At 33.9% G+C, this 21,564-nt stretch overlaps 4 protein-coding genes across 7 annotated transcripts; 2 read left to right on the forward strand and 2 right to left on the reverse strand.

Annotated features, from left to right (window-relative positions):
- Positions 1-926: 926 nt before the first annotated feature.
- Crcp (CGRP receptor component) lies at positions 927-1,848 on the forward strand. Its single transcript, XM_070306610.1, has 3 exons — positions 927-1,198; positions 1,262-1,529; positions 1,648-1,848. Exons 1-3 carry the CDS (start codon positions 1,191-1,193, stop codon positions 1,753-1,755), a joined length of 384 nt encoding a protein of 127 aa, XP_070162711.1. The 5' UTR covers positions 927-1,190; the 3' UTR covers positions 1,756-1,848.
- On the reverse strand, positions 1,758-3,088 carry Denr (density-regulated protein). Its single transcript, XM_070306609.1, has 5 exons — positions 2,834-3,088; positions 2,487-2,571; positions 2,226-2,408; positions 1,992-2,131; positions 1,758-1,918 (listed from the first exon to the last, which is right to left on the reverse strand). The coding sequence occupies exons 1-5, from the start codon at positions 2,933-2,935 to the stop codon at positions 1,874-1,876; spliced, it is 555 nt and encodes a 184-aa protein (XP_070162710.1). The 5' UTR covers positions 2,936-3,088; the 3' UTR covers positions 1,758-1,873.
- Positions 3,089-3,722: 634 nt separating this feature from the next.
- Positions 3,723-16,785, forward strand: Clu (clustered mitochondria protein homolog). 3 transcript variants are annotated; one of them, XM_070306605.1, is made up of 18 exons: positions 6,682-7,116; positions 7,619-7,755; positions 9,768-10,045; positions 10,262-10,684; positions 10,981-11,347; positions 11,626-11,762; positions 11,941-12,221; positions 12,308-12,434; positions 12,743-12,917; positions 13,009-13,211; positions 13,330-13,474; positions 13,644-13,849; positions 13,950-14,156; positions 14,342-14,440; positions 14,640-14,984; positions 15,244-15,516; positions 15,761-15,886; positions 15,990-16,785. In XM_070306605.1, the coding sequence occupies exons 2-18, from the start codon at positions 7,689-7,691 to the stop codon at positions 16,653-16,655; spliced, it is 4,125 nt and encodes a 1,374-aa protein (XP_070162706.1). In that variant the 5' UTR covers positions 6,682-7,116; positions 7,619-7,688; the 3' UTR covers positions 16,656-16,785. The 3 variants fall into 3 exon arrangements, with proteins under 3 accessions (XP_070162705.1, XP_070162707.1, XP_070162706.1); XM_070306604.1 differs by lacking the exons at positions 6,682-7,116; positions 7,619-7,755 and adding an exon at positions 3,723-4,151; XM_070306606.1 differs by lacking the exons at positions 6,682-7,116; positions 7,619-7,755 and adding an exon at positions 6,106-6,267.
- A 1,384-nt stretch (positions 16,786-18,169) lies between these two features.
- LOC138939083 (U6 small nuclear RNA (adenine-(43)-N(6))-methyltransferase) lies at positions 18,170-21,427 on the reverse strand. 2 transcript variants are annotated; one of them, XM_070306607.1, is made up of 6 exons: positions 20,893-21,427; positions 20,370-20,586; positions 19,946-20,086; positions 19,475-19,832; positions 19,075-19,273; positions 18,170-18,958 (listed from the first exon to the last, which is right to left on the reverse strand). In XM_070306607.1, exons 1-6 carry the CDS (start codon positions 20,995-20,997, stop codon positions 18,377-18,379), a joined length of 1,602 nt encoding a protein of 533 aa, XP_070162708.1. In that variant the 5' UTR covers positions 20,998-21,427; the 3' UTR covers positions 18,170-18,376. The 2 variants fall into 2 exon arrangements, with proteins under 2 accessions (XP_070162708.1, XP_070162709.1); XM_070306608.1 differs by having other exon boundaries at positions 18,834-18,923; positions 20,893-21,426.
- Positions 21,428-21,564: the final 137 nt, after the last annotated feature.

Below are 21,564 nucleotides of genomic sequence, written 5' to 3' on the forward strand. Positions count from 1 at the left end.
CATGAATTTTTCACCAAATGTGAGAATATTTCGAATATGTCTACCTGGGATTTTCAAATAAGTTATTCATTCGACGCGTTTTTGTATGCAAAAGAATATTTGAAAAGTAAAAATTGTCGCTCTTTGTTATGAAAAAAAAAGTAATAAGATATTAAAATATCAGACTTTGAAGGTTAGAAGAATGAATCCTATGCCTGAAAAATTGCTAATCCATTTAAAACCGTACAATTATATGTCAATCCTTCTTTGCAATGTATAGTAAGATATATTTTATATATTTTATATTAAATCACAATTCAATGTTTATATTCATTATAAAATTCTATATGGTCAATATTACAGATTAACAGATTACTCAATTAATTCATTAAGCAAAAATATTATTAATATTAATTTGATGAAAGTTATCCCAATTTTTGTTCTAGTATACCTAAAAGAAAAGATTTAAGATTAAAATGGTTTACTGCTATAGGAAAAGAAGTATCTAAATATGCTTCTATATGTAATAAACATTTTGACAAAGATGATATTATTTATATCATCTAATATCGTATAATAAAAGGAACTATACGAAGACGCTTGTGTTCTGAAACTGTTCCTACTTTGCATATATTATATATATATATATATATATATATATATATATATATATATATATATATATATATAGAGAGAGAGAGAGAGAGAGAGAGAGAGAGAGAGAGAATGGAATAGTCGAAAATGGCTTGAGTCATGGCTTTATAGACATTGAGATAAATATTATTTATTATCAATTTTTAGGAGCCAAATTGCAAAATCTTTAGCAATTTTTCTATTTTTCGCTAAGAATATATAAAAAAGGTATCATGAAAAAATATTATCCTTCCGAGACCATTGACATCAGAATATATATCACCCAATCAAAGCAAAGTAGCTACTTGACTACTTCGTTGATTGGGTGATCGATGATTCGCAGTCCGTAATCCAAATCCGATCCGCATTGCGTAGCGCGTGCGTGTGACACGGGCTTATTAGTTTTGTATCAACTAATGTTTTGAAAGCTGTAATAATTAACCTATTAATCTTCATAACCTGGGAATTCAAAATATTTAAATAACCTCTTATAAAAGAAACAAAATAAATATTTATATCTCTCGTAACAGAATTAGCGTTAATACTCTTTTTCATCTAAAAACACGAAAGTATAGGACATGAAAGTGTAAGTTATTGTTATATTAAGTCTATTTGCTTCACTTGCAAAAATAATCTTTGCATTTTTCAGTGTAAAAGGAAATTGGAATACTCTTTTGAGCAATTACGAGGTTTTAGATATTTTGCGAAATACAAAATCCCATAAAAAACAGAAGCCGAATCAATTGGCGACCATCACTTATCAGACAATCAAATATTTAGAGAGCATGCCATGCAAGACGCAGAACCCAGAGAAAATTAAGGAATTTTTAAAAGCAATGGAGCCTTTCAAATTGACTAAAGCTGAAAAGCTCGCTCTTCTCAATCTCTGCCCTACTCGACCGATCGAAATACAATTGGTATTGTATCCTTCTTAAAAAAAAAAAAGTTCTAATTGAAACACTAGAAAAGTCTCGAGTCTAAGTTTGATTAGCAATCAGATATTTTGAAATAATTATTCTATATTTTTGTGCGTAGTTGATTGAAGAAAGCGAGGAACGTTTATCGGAGGAAGAGTTGGAAACTGTGCTGCAAATAGTCGCAAATGTGCGAGGCGATTACGAATATAAAGAAGAAGAAACTTAATCTAGATCTTAACATAACTTATTTAAATATATTTTATATGTACATTTTATTTTATAATAAAACATGTGACTGGAAATAGTATATTAAATACAATTGTGCATGCTTAATATCTGCAGCCTTATCTCTTTTGATCACCAAGATCATCTATAGAATCTTCATCAATCTAACAAACAAAATTTTTTATTTAAAAATTGTTACATTTATATATTTTTGTTCTCCTTTTTTTTATAACTTACTTGTGGCCATTTTTCTGGTATGACTTCGAAAAGATCATCTTTGACATCTCCCTGTATGACAATTTCATCATCCCCAGTCACACTGGACCCACAAGCAAATTTACTACCAAAGAACTTTGCTGCTACCTTTAAATCTATATCTGTAAATTAAAAATATTATAAGCATTTTATTCATTCAATCACACACACACACATTTTGATTTATAATTAAAATTAATCAATTGACAATATTACCAAAAGTGCTGAGGCCAGTCACAACTGTAACAGATTTCTTCTTTCCTCTGGGTGCTCTAGAAACTGTAATTAACCGTGGTATGTCTTCCTTCTTTTTGGTTTTCAACATACCCTTGCCACCTCGCTTCTGTCGCTTCTTCTCATCCTCTCCTCCGCCAGCTTCTATAGAGCCGTCCTCTGTGGCTGATCAAAGCACGATCCTTCAGTTAAAAGCTCAATACTATTCTAAGATTCTAAGATTTTTCAATTTTCAATAATTACCTAATTTAATTCTTTCAAATTCAGTAGGCAAATTCCTCTCTAGCCATTGCTTGCACTTGTCATATTCAGGATAGTATTCGCAATACTGTAAATTAAAAATTCAACTAATATTAACTCTTATTGACCTTTTCGGTACTAATTCCTTTTTTTTTTTTATAAAACGTATGTCCCATTAAAAATAAAATCTTAGCTCTAAAAACTTAAATAATTCTTTATCTTAATTTTTATCTAATAAGAGTTTTAAAACAAAACAAAATTTTTTTTTTTTTATATTAACTAAAATATATATTTATATATTTTCATTTATTGCACACAATAATTAATTTTAAAAATTGCTCATAATTTACCTCGATAGGTAGTGAACAATTTCCGCAATATTGGACTTGAATAGGATAAGTGACATTGGGATCGGGTCCTAATCGAAAATTCAATTGTTCCTCCGTTGACATTTCTGCGATGTCTAAGCTCAGATCACGGTTAAGGCAGGACGATTCCTTCAAGGATTGCTTGAGATTTTCCGTTGTATCGTCTCGAAAATGTTCTTGAAAAGGCGACGCTTTTATTTTCGTCGTCACCCTATTATCGAATAACCGCGCGCGCTCCTAGGTTAGGAATCGCCAAGAAGATAGTAACTTTGAGAGCGATTTTAGAAACCTAGTAATATAGATAGTGATTTTCGATCTCTCCTTGTTTTATTGATTGTAGTAATTTCCTTGAAAAATAACTAGAAAATATTTTACTTTTGTTTTATTGCTTTCTAGAATTTCAATGTATTTCAGCGTATTTTAGCATTATTGGGAGTTTTCCAAAAAGAAAATAGAGATAGGCACAGTGTCACGCAATTGACTATTAAATAAAGAATTTTTAAAGATTCTAAAATCTTTATATTTGACAGCTAATCATATGACTTGTGTTTATGTGTGTTTCTTGCTGGAAAGCTCTCATTATTATTATAATTATTATACTATAAAGAAAACAAACAAAGAAGAAGATATCTCAATACTTATTGGTTACGCCATATTGTTTTTTTTATATCGATATACGCGAGTCAGATACGAGCCGTATTGTTCACTCTCTATGTAAAATACCTAGCCCGCGCTCGAGCCTGGAGTATCTAGTACACCATAGAGCGGTCCGCGGGCAACGGACAGTGACGGACCAATCGCAGCTCGCCGCGGTGGGCCAATCGCGGCCGCGTCTCGTATCCCGTTCGAAACGCACGTGCGGGCCACAGAACCGCGCGCGCTCGAGTAGTGCGTCGCCCCGTGAAAAAGTCGGACGTCGTGTCGTCGTCGCTCTCCGCGTCTCGGTCGGCACCGAACGGACGATTCAAAAGGGTGTGCGTGCGCGTGATCGAATAATAAATCGGAACGAGGATTAGCGAGAGGGCGAAGAGACGGACGGAGAAGAGGAGTTTCGCGTCAACTGAAGAGAGACAACTACAAGATATAGAAAACGCTCGTTATATTATACATATATATATATATACACACCCCGTCGTCATCCTCATCGTTTTCTTCTCCTTCGTCGCCGTCGTCGTCGTCGTTTAAATGGTCGCGGAAATGGCAGTCGGCGCGCAGATAGATACGTCTGAACGGGACACCGGTAACTCGACGATTCCCTTGCTCAACGACGACCAGAACCACGAGATCGCAAAGACGACTGGTTAGTATAACCGATAACACGCATTCTCGCGCGCGATAAACTCGTAGCGCACCGATTAACCTTAACCACGATGCTCTGGCCGTGGTGCTTTTTAAGGTTAATCGTCGCGTGAGAGAATCGTCGGAGTTCTTTAATTCGCTTCAATTTGATTATGTAATCCTCGACGAGGACGACGTGACGTCCGCGTCTCGCATCGTCTCGTCGACGATGTCGCACGATGAGATTCTCTCTCATTCTTGTCATTCATCGCTCGTCGTTCACCTCGAACGCAAAAGCCGGCCTCGATCGAGCCGAGCGAGGGGGGTGAGAGAGGGAGCGAGATAGAGCGCGTTATGTAACCTCGCGAATTGCGCGAATCTCCACGCACGGGGTCATGTGAGTCGCCATCGTTGGAGGGGGGGTGGTGGGGGGGGGCGAAAGGAGGAAGGGAGAAGGGTCTAGCAGAAGACGTACCGCCGGCGCCAACGGACGAATCTCATCTCCAGGGTTACGTTCGAAACGGATTACGTTTGATTTATTAATCGGAATATGATCTTTTCTCTTCAATTGATCGATCAAACGTTCAACTTCATCGTGTAGATTCTCGAATGCGACAACCGTTCGTTCCGATTCGCATACGAAAATACGTTTTCTCTCCTCAGTCGTCGAATGCTGGAACATATATCTGTATTTAGTTTTTATTTAGCTTCCATCTTTGATGAATTTGTAGCTGAGATATTTATTAGAGTGTTTTCCTCGTGATACTTTTCGAACTAGTCGGAGGTGCTAATGAAAGGACAAACTTGTCCAACTAATTTGTGAAAAAGTATCCAATGTTTCGAAAGAAATAATCATCAAGGTGCAAGTGAGAAGAATCTGCGAATCGTCGAGGTATTCGCGGAATATATTTTTTCAGAAATAATCTCATTATCAGGATTTAAAAGATCGTTGATATTATACTCTGCGAAGAATACATCGAGATCTTGGAGCTGCTTTATTCCAAGGTACCCCAAAGATATTTTCCAAGATAACTTGGGCAGATAGAATAATAAAAAATTACATGAAGTAGGAATTCTCTAAATTTGTTTTGCCTTTCTAGGTTCTACACAGATTGTATGATAATTAATCAGTGATAAGCAATATAAATTACACTTATTAAAATTGACATAAACTTCGAAATATTTACAAGAGATGCTCCCAACGAAAATATTAAGAATTTCAAGAAAATTAATTGCAATAATTATTGGAAAATATCAAGAAGTTAATTGCAATCATTGGAAAATATCAAGAAAATTAATTGCAATAATTATTGAAAAATATCAAGAAAGTTAATTGCAATCATTGGAAAATATCAAGAAAATTAATTGCAGTAATTATTGGGAACCCTAAATGATAAGAACGATAAGGTTCTTCAAACTTCGATCTTTTTAGGAAAGGGCCAACGGTTATCTAGGTTTGGATACATCGAGATTTACACAAGACGGAGATCAAACGCACGCACATGTGCTGTAATTGCGTTTACGTAATATATTTTCAGTTATACTCGTGTCTCGATTGGAAGCTCGAATCGCATTTTTTTCTTGTTTTTAGTCGATATGTACAACTGTCGTTGTGTAACGTCGATATTTACGACGAATCCTGATTTTGAGGACGAAGAAGCGTATGACGCAACATCGTTGTCTAAAGATGCGTTCCACTTTTAACGATCGCAACGCTCGCAAGTATCATCTATCTTTGTTTAACTTTTGGTGAACAACAATGATAAAATGATACCGTGAGCGTTGCGGTCGTTAAATGGAACGTGCCCTAAGACGGACGAGAATGTTCGATGCCGAGACATCGACGTGAATATCGACGTAAAGTTTAACGTCGTCGAGTTCTCGCGATACGAATCTCAGCATAATACTTCGGGATGTAACATTCTAGGATAAACAACAATGGATGATGCAACATCGACATTTGTGAGTGATATTAATGTATGGTCGTCGGGACTCGAATAAGAGATATTCTAGATAACAAGAGGGTCAGCTGTGATACGTACTTTAACAGCGTAAAAACGATCTTTGAAATGAATAGAAGGCGATGTCCGTGAATACAAGGCGCTTCTCTGGAATCGACCTCGTCAACTTCGTGCGGGGTGAAAATTTTATTTCTTTAATTTTTCTGTCGCACTTTTTCTATCGCGCATTTTTTTTTCCTTTTTTCTTGATGTATAAATAGAGGAAATGAAGAAAAGAATGACGAAACACGTGTTTCCCTTCTAAGAATTGACTTTGATTGACGGGAATATGCATTTTCGAAGGATACAGGATACCTGCAGGTAGACTTTATTTCCGCCGAAACATGTTTTTCCTTAACAGACATGGAACAGATGAAAAACACGTGTATGTTAATGATCTGCTTGAAAATTCCTTGTTTGCATTTCTTATTGTCAGGATAAGTATCTAGAAATAATCCAATATATCTTCTTACAATCTTGTAAATTGTTCTATCTTTTTTATATTAAAAAAAAAAGGAAATTTTATTAAAAATTATAAAATGTTAAGATTGTATTGCATCAGAAAATCTGGAAAATTCGAAAAACTTGATTGGACGAAGAAATGATAGATCTATATAACCGTTCGTATATTTCCGCAAGTTTAATGAAAAACGAGAGAGGAAAAGAGCTTCGTTTTAACGCATTCTCATTCATCTGTATCGAGGGAACAAATGCGATGCGGAATCGCAATGAAGAAGAAGCACCTACCGATAACGGGGGTTATCGGCACCGGCTATTATACTGTTTTACACACAGTATTCTACGTCAAACAGACATCCCTCGATGACAATTGAATCAAGCAAACTGATGCAGTTGCAATACGATTGAAGATTGAAGCTTGTACTTTCATCTTTGAGCTCGGGTGTTTAAATTGATCCTTCTCACGTGTCTCAGTCTCTTCGTGAACCCGCATACGGTTAACCCATCGTTTGCGCTCTATATATAGCTGTAAATACTATACATATAGTCGTTCATCTATCGCACATCTATATCTTTGACGTCTTTTTATATTCGTATCCATTTTTCGACTTATTTAATTCAAATTTTGAAAAGATACACGGCTGTAAAATTCTAAAACAATTCAAAAACGTCTAAATTATGTGTAAAATTAGAAAGGTCTTTTAAATTTCTATATATAAGTTTCTGGTTATTTATATTTTTTTTAAAATATACACATTTATTCTTAATTTATCCAATATTTTTACAAATATTTTAATTTAAAAGAAATATATATATATATATATATATATAATTTTTAATTAATTTTTTTTAAGTTTTATTTTTTAACATGAATATATGTGTTTGCTATATTTTTTATATTTTCATATTTTTACTTTAAATTTATCGGAAAATTGTCAAAATATCGTCTTCTAATATTTTCAGCTGCTTGTTATTAAATTCAAAAAGAAATTATCAGAAAAAATTGATAAAAATTATATTATCGTTTAAGGACGCGAATATATATAATCGATCGGTTTCTAACTCCTGCCGGGGTCAACGGATGATACGATACTACATCGATGTTATTGAGGCCCATGAATCAAATTAAGCAGTGGTTTAATGGCGAGAAGAAAAGCGCGACGATTCGTGAGCATTGATAATCTTCCAAATGTGAACATTTTATTAATGATATTAAATCCGTTTTCGCGCTATAGCGTGAATGAAACCGATGATGCCATTCGTCAACGTGCTTTGGTTTAGCGATAGGTGCATAAAATATCTCGCCCGTGATAATTGTTAATAATAGTAACATCCTGCCGCTCAGTAGATCTCGCCTAATAGAGCTTATTGATTTTTTAACTCACTTCATTTGTCAATCATTAAGAGCCAAATTACCTGCGATTGCGTTTTATCTTAATAACTTTTTGTTTCGAACCTAATTACTGTGATAATTAGTAACATATTAGATAAGTGTAATAAAACTTTATTTCCTTTTTTAGTTAACAAAAGTTCCTACAAAGGTAATTTTTTTTACTTTTATTTAGCAAGAAATCTAACATTTATTCGCAGAAAAATTATAATTGTTATATTATTTAAAAAATAAAAAGATTTATATATAAACAGCAGCCGATTACATTTTTCTTCCAAAGAAACATTCTTTCAAAAGTTGACACGTTTCTACAACACTCTACATATGTTATTTCCAAAAAAAATAAATATTTCTTTATAATACGCGATAATGTGTAATCATCGCGGTCTTCTTCTCATATTTATAGACCTTTCTCACATTATTTTGCGATAAGATGTCTTTTATATCTACATCCAATTACACGCCTGCGTTGTAATAGGATTACAATAATTCTACACAGAATGACAGTGGAAGAGTACACCGATAACGCGGTGATAAGACAGGCGATATACGCGCCAGCGAAAGAAAAATGAAAAAAAAAAAAGAAAAAAAATTTATGTGTATTCAAACATTTAAAACTTAAAATTTTGTTGTCCAATCATCAATTATCGAAGATAATTCTTTGTTTATGAGAGATTTAATTATATTACATCTTTGATTTCTACCATATGTAATTTAACTGTTATTTATAAATGTAAAGAAAGCTATTGAGTTATGAAACAATTCTCTTATCAGTCTTGCGATTTGCTTCAATCAGTCAAGCAAGTTATGAAAAAAGCGTATTATCTCGTTATTATAACAAAAATATGTATCAGTTTTTATCGAAAGAAAAATCAATATTGTTTAAATTAACACAAATTAATAAGTTCAACAATGATATAATAAGAACTAAGCGTAATTATAAGAAATATTAGAAATGTTACGTATAAAATGGCAGAATCAAATATTATTATAATTGTAAGAAACATATTTGGATCGATAAGAACTAATTTAATAAGAATTAGCCTTCTAGCATTTATATGGATTAAATTATAGGAAGTTAAAGATACAGAGATAAAAATTGTACCGAGAGAATTAAATATATATATTTTTGTAATAAAAGAAGTCTGTTTATGATTTCTAATGATGCAATAGGCGTCTTTATGACCTTTTTTGTTGCTTCGAAATGGATGTATAAAGCAAATACGTGTTCCGATATACATAAATAGGACGACATTTCGGCGCGTACTATTTATTTTGTAAACGCATCGATGAATGTGAATGTCGAGAGAGTGCGTTTGAGAGCGCATCCGACAGCGCGAGACCACTCGGAGACTACGGTGTATTTATATCTTTCTCGTCAACGCGTCGCAACTTCTTCTCAGTGTCAGGGCAAGAGCGAGTTTATGTATTATTCTGTAATTTATTCTCAATTTGATTTATAATCGGTCGTATTTTACTATTAAAAACTACATACTTTCTTTATGTATATAGTTAATTTGATTTCTTATCGTGAAATATATTGAATAGAAGTTTTTATCCGCAAATCCATATTATATTTTAAATAAATTTAAGGAGAAATTATAATATTAGAAAATTTAGATAAATTTGAATTTAAGTAATAAAGATACAAACTTCGATAAAATTACACATGCGCATGTGTAAATTGATATCATTAATAAATTTAATTGGGACTTTTATATAAAATATATAAGATTGTAAAATAATTTGCGGAATTGTTCCTCTTATAGACGGTGAATTACATTTTCAGAAGTGAAACAGGAAGCAGAAGAGAGCGGAAGCACGAGTTCTGCTGGTGAGAACGTTGTGGAAAAGGGAGAAGTCGAGGCAACGAAGGAAAGCGAGAAGGAGAAAGACAACAAGAATAATGATGGGAACGAGAAGGAAACGGACGTCGCTGATAAGGAGAAGGATCCCGCGAATGAGCAAGAGGTCGTCTTCATTCAGGACATGGGCTTCACCGTCAAGATCGTCAGCCCAGGTTCTGAACCTTTCGATATACAAGTCTCCAGCATGGAACTTGTACAGGTAATTGTTCGTCTCTCGATGATGAAATATTATTGTCCATACACTGTCTGAAGAAGAATATTATTTATTTTATTTAACAATAAATTATTTTATTATTATTTTATTTTATATCGTATTTATATTAAATTTATGGGGAGATTTTTAAGATATATTCTGCTTGGTATCAAATTTAAAAAAGTTTTACTTGAAATTTACCAATATCTTTTTCTTTTTCAGGAAATCCATCAGCTACTCATGGATCGCGAAGACACGTGCCACCGTACGTGCTTTTCACTACAGCTGGATGGCAACACATTGGATAACTTTGCCGAGCTGAAGAATATCGAGGGGCTGAAAGATGGTTCGATCATTAAGGTAGTGGAAGAACCGTACACGATGCGGGAGGCACGCATACACGTACGACACGTGCGCGATCTTCTCAAGTCCGTAGATCCCGCGGACGCTTACAATGGCGTCGAATGTAGCAGTCTATCATTTCTCAATGCCGTTACGAACGGCGATATCTTAGAGAAGAAGAAGTCCCGAGCGGATTCGGTCGATTGCACGCCGCCCGATTACATCATACCCGGATGTAAGGATAGGCCCTTGTTTCCTCTCCAGCCGCAGATGAAAGAGCAAAAGTGCCCGCCGTGTTTAAAGGTGAATAATTTTTGATTAGTTGATTAATAATCTGATAGTTAAGAATTGAAAGAAGAAAGAAGGAATAAATTGATCATATCAAATTATAATTAGTGACTAATTAGTTCTTCTGATATATATACGTATTCTAATTTATCTTACTCGTAGATTTATTACTTCAAGGAAAAATCGTTTAAAGATGATTAAACAATAAATTCTTATACTTGTAATATTCAAAATTGGATTCTATTTGAAGGAAGAGAAAGAGAGAGAGAAAGAGATAAACTAAACGTATAAATTTTTTGCATTTTTTTTAGGTCCTAACAACGTCAGGATGGAATCCACCGCCTGGCCACAGAAAACTTCACGGCGATTTGATATATCTGCACGTAGTCACATTGGAGGACAAACAGTATTATTTGACCGCATGCGCTAGAGGTTTCTTTGTCAACCAATCGACCAAAGAAGTGTTCAATCCTAAACCAGCTACACCTAGTCACTTATGTCACAGCTTGATCGAGCTGTTGAATCAACTTAGTCCGGCCTTTAAACGAGGATTTGCCGCTATGCAACGACGCAGGACTCAAAGACATCCCTTTGAGCGAGTGGCAACACCTTATCAACTGTACGCCTGGAGCGCACCGCCAATTGAGCACACCATCGATGCCATTCGTGCAGAAGATAGTAAGTTCTAGAGTAATAAAGAACTTTGAAATTTATTTCAACAATAAAAAGAAAAGATCCATAATCAGAATCTGAATATGCCTGAATATTAGTGCAGACAATAATAGTTTTATGATAAAAAATAAGACTTGTTTGCGTTTATGTTTAAAATAAAGCACTATACACACATACACATACATTAAAAATTAATCACTTGGAGATGTTAATGGATATAAATGTTTATAGGAAACACTGTAGAATAAGTAAATTAAGATAACCAATCCTCTTATTTATTCTAGCTTTCTCCTCAAAGTTGGGGTATGAAGAACATATCCCGGGGCAAACTCGCGACTGGAACGAAGAACTGCAAACTACGAGAGAATTACCGCGTAAAAACCTTCCTGAAAGATTACTACGGGAACGTGCCATCTTCAAAGTATGCTATGTATCTCTCATACACATTAACATGTGATACAAAGTATATTGATACAATAAAATTAAAATAATATTATAATAGTAACACCAATTTTTCTCTTTAATAATTTTAACAGTAAATAATATAATGATTCTTATAATCAAATTTTGTTTTCTCTTAATTATCTATAAATCGTTAGGTTCACAGCGATTTTGTGGCCGCCGCCACTCGTGGAGCGATGGCGGTGATTGATGGTAATGTAATGGCGATCAATCCCGGCGAGGAAGCCAAAATGCAGATGTTTATCTGGAATAACATCTTTTTTTCTCTCGGCTTCGATGTGCGCGATCATTACAAAGAGTTGGGCGGTGACGCTGCAGCTTTCGTTGCGCCCCGCAACGATCTACAAGGTGTCCGGGTATATGCGGCCGTAGATTTGCCTGGTCTTTATACTCTCGGCACCGTTGTTATCGATTATAGGTGTGTTTCTCAGATTTTGTTTAACGTTATTTTTTCTATTGATTCTTTAAGTTAATAGCTTGTTTCTCGTGACATTTGTCCCATAGAGGCTACCGCGTCACAGCGCAATCTATCATACCAGGTATACTGGAACGTGAACAGGAACAATCGGTGGTCTATGGATCCATCGACTTCGGAAAGACAGTTCTCACACATCCCAAATATCTTGAATTGGTAAGTGAATAGGATATATGAGCAGAATTTATATAGTAATAAATCAGTATAAAGAATAGTAAGATAATAACAATAAAAACAGATCTTTTTTTTTTTACGTTGATAACGTAAAAGCTGTAAAAGAATCATTAATCAATTCACCTAATTTCAAATAATCTTGTTTATAATTAAAAGCTTATATACAAATGTAATCAACTTTTTGATAAAAATTATTTTGATCGATTTTTATTGTCGTTATAATCATTTTGTGATGTATTGTCATTCCATTGTAACTTTGGCACTCAAGTATTTTTGATACTCACATTTAGCTGAATAAAGCTGGTCAACAGTTAAAGATCCTTCCTCATAAAGTTATCAACGATGCTGGCGAAGAGATTGAACTTTGCAGCAGTGTGGAGTGCAAGGGTATCATTGGTAACGATTCGCGGCATTATGTACTGGATCTGTTGAGAACTTTCCCGCCCGATGTAAATTTCTTGAAATGTGAGTCAAAGAACTACGAAATTTCTATGAAAGAAATTATGTACATATATGCTTTTATCTACTTTAAAAAAAAAAAATTTCTTCTATTCAGTGGAAGGTGTAGAGCTAAGCAAAGAAGCGCGAGCCTTGGGCTTTCCGGTAGAACATAAACACAGACTGGCCTGCTTACGCCAGGAGCTCATAGACTCGTTTGTTGAGGCCAGATATGTTCAATTTATCAAGCATGCAGCTGTTCATCTTCAACAGCTCACATCAGCTAGAAGATCTCAGAAGGAGAAAGAGGCACCTATCAAAGTAAACAGACTTCTTTTCTTGTCATAATTTATATTTTTATATTTATTACTCAAAATATTGTGAACAATTTGAAATAGTGATTGTAGAAAGTGGTGAGAATGAATAATTTTGGTTTCAGGAGGATAAAAAACAGGATTCGACTGCCATGGTGACAGTGGATAGTAATAAGGAAGATTGCGCCCAATCGCTGATAGAAGCCGATGAAGCTAAAAAGATCGTCGAGAGCATTACGGATTCGATCACAGGTGGCGAGAAACAAGAATGTGCGTCTTCAAAGATACGAAATAGCATCAATATTGATAAGAAATTTATTTAATAGTAAATATTTGAATATTAGGACAAAAGAAAAAAAGATATGACAATATAAATTGCAAAGAAATTATTACAAAAAAAAAAACAAGTTTGGTAAACAATTTTATCTTTGAATGATAGTGGAGGAGAGTACCAAGGAGATAGTGCGAAGAGCTGCGGCGGCGGTGGGCAGTCTCCGAGATGCCGAGTTCGACGTGAGATTTAATCCGGATGTATTCTCGCCCGGCGTTAAACATCCGGATTTCAATGGCGACGATCTGAAGAAACAGAAGCAATTAGTGAAGGACGCCGCGGATTTCTTACTTACAATGCAGCTACCGACGTTTGTAAGTTCGTTGCAAAGTTGTAATTAAATTCCTGCAATTGATTTGATATATTTATAATATAATTGTATGTTTCTTTTTTAATTAAATTTTTATTCTACAGATACGAGAGTGTCTAGACCATACAGCGGCTGCGATGGATGGTAGCACGTTGGTGGAGGCTCTCCACGGTAGAGGCATCAACGTTCGCTATCTCGGTAAATTGGCGGCCATGTTAGCCGCAGTGCCACAGCTACAGTATCTTAATCGCATTGCTGTATCCGAACTGATTCTTCGATCGGCCAAACACATTTTCACTTCTTACATGCAGGTGTGTGTGTGTGTGTGTATGTATGTACATGTATACAACATTAAATTGTTTAAATATAAATTTATTTATTTTACTTATTTTATCAAATGTATAAAATTATCTATCTTATTAAATATAAAATTATATTATTTTCTCATTAGATATCATAGAATATAATTATACATACATATATATCCATTTTGTAGGGTACGGAATTGATGGGCCTATCCGCAGCCGTTAGCCACTTTCTTAATTGTTTGCTGTCCTCGGCGCAAATGATACACCCGCAACAAAATCTGGAAGAGGTTAGTCATGTGGCAGTTAAATTAATGTCAAATTATTAATTAATTCTCTCATGATACAATAATCGCGCGCGCGATGGAGTCACAATTTTATTAATTATAAGTCAACGACAAACAGTCAAGAGTACAGAAACAATTATTGTAAAAAAAATTATATTTTCTATATAATTGAATCAGTAATTAATGTAATTTTCTGTATCAGCTTCAGAGCAAAACTGCGAAACGCCGCAATAAACGCAAGGGTAGAAACAACGGGCCGCAACAGTCAGAAGTGGAATGGGCATCGTTGACGCCTAAATCATTGTGGCAGCAAATTAAAAGTGATTTGAAGGCCTATTATGATTGGGAAACGCCAAGTCCAGAATCTCTGGACGCCACAATAGAGCATTTTCATTTGCAAAAGATTTCGCTGCTGCGTGGCTTCTGCATCAAGACCGGCATTCAGATATTGCTACGCGAGTACAATTTCGAGAACAAAAACCGGGCGACGTTTTTCGAGGATGATATACTGAACATTTTTCCCGTAGTCAAGCATATCAACCCTAGAGTAAGTCGCCGATTTTGAATGAATGAAAAATATATTAGTTGATAATTTTAAAATTTTAGAAAAAGTAATCGACTTATGGAGAAATAATTCGAGACAGCTATAAAATATTAATCATTGAAAAAAGTTTTTTTAAATTCAAACTGATTTTCGGCTGAATCTCTCTAAAAAAATTAAAGAGAGAGCCTAAAAAATAATTATTATTCAAGTTAAAATAATAGCATTAAACAAAACGAATTAATTTTAACTCGATTTCTTTCAGGCTAGCGATGCGTACAATTTTTACACAACCGGTCAAAGTAAGATTCAGCAAGGATACTTGAAGGATGGATACGAGTTGATTAGCGAGGCATTAAATCTACTGAATAATGTTTACGGCGCAATGCATCCCGAAATCGCACAGTGTCTTAGAATGCTGGCGAGACTGAATTACATAATGGGCGATCACGCGGAGGCGCTCGCTACTCAGCAAAAGGCAGTTCTTATGTCAGAGAGGGTCAATGGTATTGATCATCCATACACTATTACAGAATACGTAAGTTATATCAATCATTTTAAAATACAAATGGCAATTTTATAATTCAAATAATGATTACATAAAATAAAAAAATATAAATCTCTGCGTATTTTATACAGACTACATTATAGAAAGTTATATATTGTATAAGTATATAAAAAAAGATAATATATAGAGATTAATATTAATAAATAATGATATAATGGTTATGTATAATTTAACAATTCTTTATGTGTGATTACTATATTTTGTTCTCATACAGATACATCTCGCCTTATATTCCTTTGCCAATGGCCAAGTATCTGTATCATTAAGATTACTGTATAGAGCACGTTATCTGGCATTATTAGTCTGCGGCGAGGATCATCCAGAAGTGGCCTTGCTCGATGTAAGTCTAAAAATGATTGGTGTTCTCACCTCAATGAGAATGTATAACTTTATAAATTTCCAAAAGATTAACGTTTAAATTGCAATGTGTCTGATTTTTTCAGAGCAACATTTCGTTGATCTTACATGCGGTTGGCGAATATGAGCTGTCACTGCGCTTTTTGGAACACGCTTTAGCTCTGAATCTACGTTATCATGGCCCGCGTTCGCTCAAGGTCGCAGTGTCGTATCATCTGGTGGCACGCACGCAGTCGTGTATGGGTGATTTCCGGGCAGCGCTGAACAACGAAAAAGAGACGTACGCGATCTACAAGCAACAGCTGGGCGAGGAGCATGAGAAGACGAGAGAAAGCAGCGACTGTTTACGTCATCTGACCCAGCAAGCGGTTGTGTTGCAAAAGAAAATGAATGAGATTTACACGGGCAAGTCTGGCGTGAGTTTGCCGCCGATTCAGGTGCAGCCGCCTAGCATGGGCTCTGTGCTAGACATGCTCAACGTCATCAACGGCATCCTCTTCGTGCAAATTAGTCAGCAAGATATCGATAACTTCAAAGCGGAGATCGAAAAACGGCAGAAAGAACAATCGCAGTTAGATGGCGGCGAGGCTGCCAAGACTGAAAAGGATATGAAGAAAGATGACAAAGAGACGAAGAAAGTATCTACGACGACGGAGAAGAAAGTTGAGAAAGTCGAACAAAAAGCGGAAATACAAAAACTGGAAACTAGCAAAAGTGGGACTTTGGAGGCAGTCTTGGCAGCGGAGAGCTGAGCTTTTCGCTTGTCGACAACGAACACCAGTAGTCTTTCTTTTTTTTTTTCTAAGCCCTAGTCTCTCGTGGAAATAATTTTGCGCGAGGATTGTCGTGTATGTACGGTAATATATTATATTATATATAAAATATATTATATATACCAATATATATATATATATATATATATATATATATATATATATATAATGTATATATACATAATATATATATATTATACGTACACATATACTTGATATTTGCACTGTTTTTGTTATATCGTCTAAAAGCAGTTGAGGACTCTCGAAAAGAGACAAGATGCAAAATAATGTCGTCATAGTGTGTTCGCGAAAAAAAGAGAATACATAACACATTCGCGCGAAAGATTGAATTTTCACGCGAAGAACGCGCACACTTATTTGTTATACCAAATGTATATAACAAGGAGATAAGGAAGTGCCATGTCGCTTAAAAAGCAATCTTCAATACGAGCGTTTTAAATGTCTTAAATGTAAGAGGTATTATATCCTCTTCGTATCACGAAATCAAAGAGCAATGTGATTTCTTCACTTGTGCGCGATTATATATTTCTTTCCTTTTTTTAAGGGCCAACTGTTATCTCATCGAAACGATTTAATAGCGTTGAAAAATTAATCGAATTTATAATAAGTTCTGAAGATAATCTTTTCTTTCTTTTTCCCTCTATTGTGTATACCACGTTTTATTAGTCCTTTTTGTCAAATCGCCATGTGCTGTTTTGGCTTTCGTTGTCGTTACTAGTCGTCATCAATAAAAAAAAAGTATCATGATATACCTAAATATATGCGTATAATCTATAATCTTTCTTCATTCATTACAGTAATCATATGAAAGTGCTTCCTCTTGTACGAATATCATTGAATTATATATTTAGGTTTTTATTCCTAAAATATAAAACTCTACATTATATACCCTCAATACTTTCAGTCAGTGATGATACGCATACGCATAGCATTGTTATATCCATATTCGTTATAAGGACACAATAATTGATCGTTAATTGAGTCACCGCGATCATATAGTAATCGATTTCAAATTTCGCGATTAGAACCGAAAGTAAGTAAACGAGAAACAATTCTTACTATGCTGTTAATATTAATTTTTGTTCATCTCGCTTTTTCCGCGGCCTGAATTGGAATCTTTCGCTGCGGTTGAACAATGCGATATAGTGATTCATAATTCAGCATGCAATAATGATAGTAAAGATAAACGCGAAGTTTTTAATTATCGAAATAGTGCCGATTAACTTTTTTCAACGTTCTTATAGATTTTAACCGAAACATTTTAGTTCCAAGATGAGAGCATCAATATTTTTTTCCGCAAATTTTAAAAGTACAATTAATGGATCGTTAATGTAACGCGATGTATTATCGCATCGATAATTATTGTTTCGGACGTATTCATTTTCCCACATTGCAATAATAATAATAATAAATTAATATATTACACTTGTTAGCGAAATTGTATTATAAAGAGGGAGAGAGAGAGAAGTATAATAATTATAAGGTCTATAATATTATACACAAATAAAAAAAAAAGTTACGAATTTGATTTACATATACCATTCTGTTACAGCAGACTTAAACATGTTGCATGAAATAAATCGTTTTATATGTACAATGCAGCGTCGATCTAATTTAAGAATTTGCCAGTATTTTCTGCACGTCTTGATTATTATTCAGATGGATCTTTTTTATTCTCACTATAATCGTTCCAATGGAATAGCGACATCTTCATCAGAAATTTTCCTTCTCTTTCCTCTTCTTTTTTTAACAGGTTTTGATTGATTAATGAGAATCTTTTCTCTTACGTCCAATTTATTTATCAAATACTGTCGTAGTGATTGTAATGCGTTCAAACCGCCGCTTCCATTTTCAAATATCATCCATATCCTGAATATATCACTTTGAACAATTGCCTCTTCACATTCAGAGCTTTCAATCTCTATCCAGAGCTTACAAGTAAGTAATGGAACACATTCAAATATTTTTTTATCAGAACTTTCTTCATTTTCAGCCCTAATTGTGAATATTTTATCTGAAGAATTTTTATTATCTTGCTTGATACCATTAGGTTCTTTTATGATAGATATAGAGTTTGAATATTCTCCAGTCTTTACATTCATTTCGTTATGCTCTTCATCTTTATCTTTACTTTTCAGCGCAATCTGTTCCGCTAAACGTCGTTTCCTGCGCGCGTGCTCCCATGATTTCTCTCTAGCAGTTATTCGACCTAACCAGCTGTCAGAACTGTTTTCAAGAATGGATAGGTCTTGTAATTTAATCTGTTGCAATGAGAAATTTAATCATAGCTAATTAAAACTAATGAAACTTCTTAAATTATATATAATTCTTAATTAGTGATAATTGATAAACAATCCTATAAGAAATAATGCATTACATTTAATTCTTCTGCCGTTGTTCTTAAAAAACTGACTAAATTTTCCATACAAGAAAATTTATCATTCTTAGCAAATGTTATCAAAGTTTTAGAATCTTTCTTTAAGGACTGTATAATGGATTTTCCATTTTTTCTGATAACAGGTGCACTACTCAGGTCCAAAACGTTTTTCGGTAAGAAGCTCCAAGCCAAACCCCATCTGTTGACAAACACAATCTTAATTTCTAAAAAATCAATATTTTCTTTATTAAAGAATTTAATAAACAATAATTAATAGCGTAATTAATTAAGAAACTAATTTATCTAAACTTGTGCTAATAATCCATGTATCAAAACAGAAAATTTTAATAATAAAGTCAAACAAGCAAATTTTAATAATATTAATTTATATAATATTTACCGTGTTGTGTGACCTTGGCAAAACTCCGTCCATGTTATGTTCTCTATATTTTTCAATTTTATTAGTTTTTTAAGATCGAACAAATCGGCTTTTCTACCTATCATTGTAGTGTATATCTTTACTCGATTTCCCAAATCGATACTCTCCTCGATCATTCTTGTTACAAAGGCTACTTCGCCACCCATGGTTTTCAATTCTCTATCGTTTCCGCTAGGCGCGTTTCTTGGTGGCAAAACTTTCGCGATTCTTTCGCCATTATCATCGCTCTCGAAAAATGGCGGATTGCACATCGAAAAGTCGTAAATTTTATCATCTTCCATCGCATCCTTAAAAATTCCATCGGAATTTACTGTAATTACTACATTAAAGAAAAATATCTCATTATATAAATTTAAGTTTTTTAGTTTTAATATCATAAGAATCTTTCACTTTGTTTTTTTCAAATGAAAGCATATTTTTAATAGCACCAACTTTTAATTAAATTTTGCAGGTTGTTTCTTGCTATACATTTCTCTGCATACTCCATGCTTTTCTTATCTACTTCTGTGCCAATTACATGACATCCGTAGATTTTTGCCAGCAACAAAGCATATATACAAATCGCTCCTGTCCCTATTTAAAACAAATTTATTAAAAAATCTTAAACAATTTAAAACATTATATTATATTGTAAAAGTAAAGAACATCTACTAAACAATATCATTATTTCATTCTAAAAAAAAGCATGATTTTAAGAAACTATCTTTATTTTATTGCTGTGATTGACTTTGTGATACTTATTATTTTTATTAATCTACATATTAAAAATTTTTTCTTTTCTCTGCTTTTTAAGTGTATGATTTGAAAGCTTCAAATATGTTTTATAAAAGTGCTACAAAGAGGTTTTTATATTTACCAATGTCAATGCCTGCAATCTTATCCATTTCCAATTTAAAATGCTTCATCAAATCTTCCATCCATAGAACATAATTCATTCGCAGAGTAATTGCTGGATTCAGATTGTCTGGTGGAATGCTTACATGTAGATCAAAGTCATGCTTCAAAAGTGTCTCTGTAAGTACACGCAGACTCTTCTTGTTTTGAAAGTCAATTCTAACTTTTCCCGCAATGTCCTAAATAAGAAATATGAATATAATGCTATAAACAAGCATTTTATTTACTTTGCACATTCTTCCATCTAAGTGCATTATATGTTTATATTCCTATAAATGTAAAAGTTAGAGAAAAAAAGAGCAAGAAAAAGTTTTTTTAATGTACACATTTTTTTTCTTTTTTAATATGTCATTTAGATGAATATACACTTTTTTATATTGTTTCCTTTTTTTTACCAAGCCACGCATTATACACGGATTAATATTACATTAGATTATACTTGCATAATATTACTATTTTTTTGTAAATTGCAAAGGACAGCATACCATAATTGCAATTTTGCGAAACTCCGGATACAAGACCGCGAGTTGCTTGTAATCCGGCGGTTTCTTGTACTTGTTCCTCGGATGAATATATTTTTTCACGTTCATCCTGATATCGATTGAAAAGAGCCGTTTTGTTGGATACGATTAATTACAATTGCCAATCGATCATAATTGAGCTAATTGGTGTTTTCCATGAACAGCCATACACGAGAGACGTTCAAAACATGCCGTCAGCCGTCATATTTGTCCGCTCGACATCGAATTGCTGACACATTACAAATATGATAGTTTCTAGAATATTCTAGAGAATACATTTCTTTGGAGATTGGTTACACTGTGAATTGCGCTTCAATCGGGATAAAAAAAAGCGATTATAATTCTTTGCTCTGATTGGTCATTCCGCTATGTCCGTCATTTCCAAAATAGGAGAAAATTGATTGGCTACCGCGTGAGACGCATCATACGATGTAAATATTTGAATTTTAGCAAGTTTTAATCAAGGCGATACTTGATTCTGATAAATATCGAAGAAATCAAACAGGAATACAGATGGGACATTATCTGATGCGGAATCGAAATGTAAATTTTTTACACCTTGCAGCTAATTATAGATTTTTATTGGCATATAATGGTTTATATATATATATATATATATATATATTTAATATTATA

The sequence above is a fragment of the Polyergus mexicanus genome, unplaced genomic scaffold (genome assembly GCF_030449975.1).
Source record: "Polyergus mexicanus isolate NDT 795.1 unplaced genomic scaffold, iyPolMexi1.0 SCAF_13, whole genome shotgun sequence".
NCBI classification, from domain to species: domain Eukaryota; kingdom Metazoa; phylum Arthropoda; class Insecta; order Hymenoptera; family Formicidae; genus Polyergus; species Polyergus mexicanus.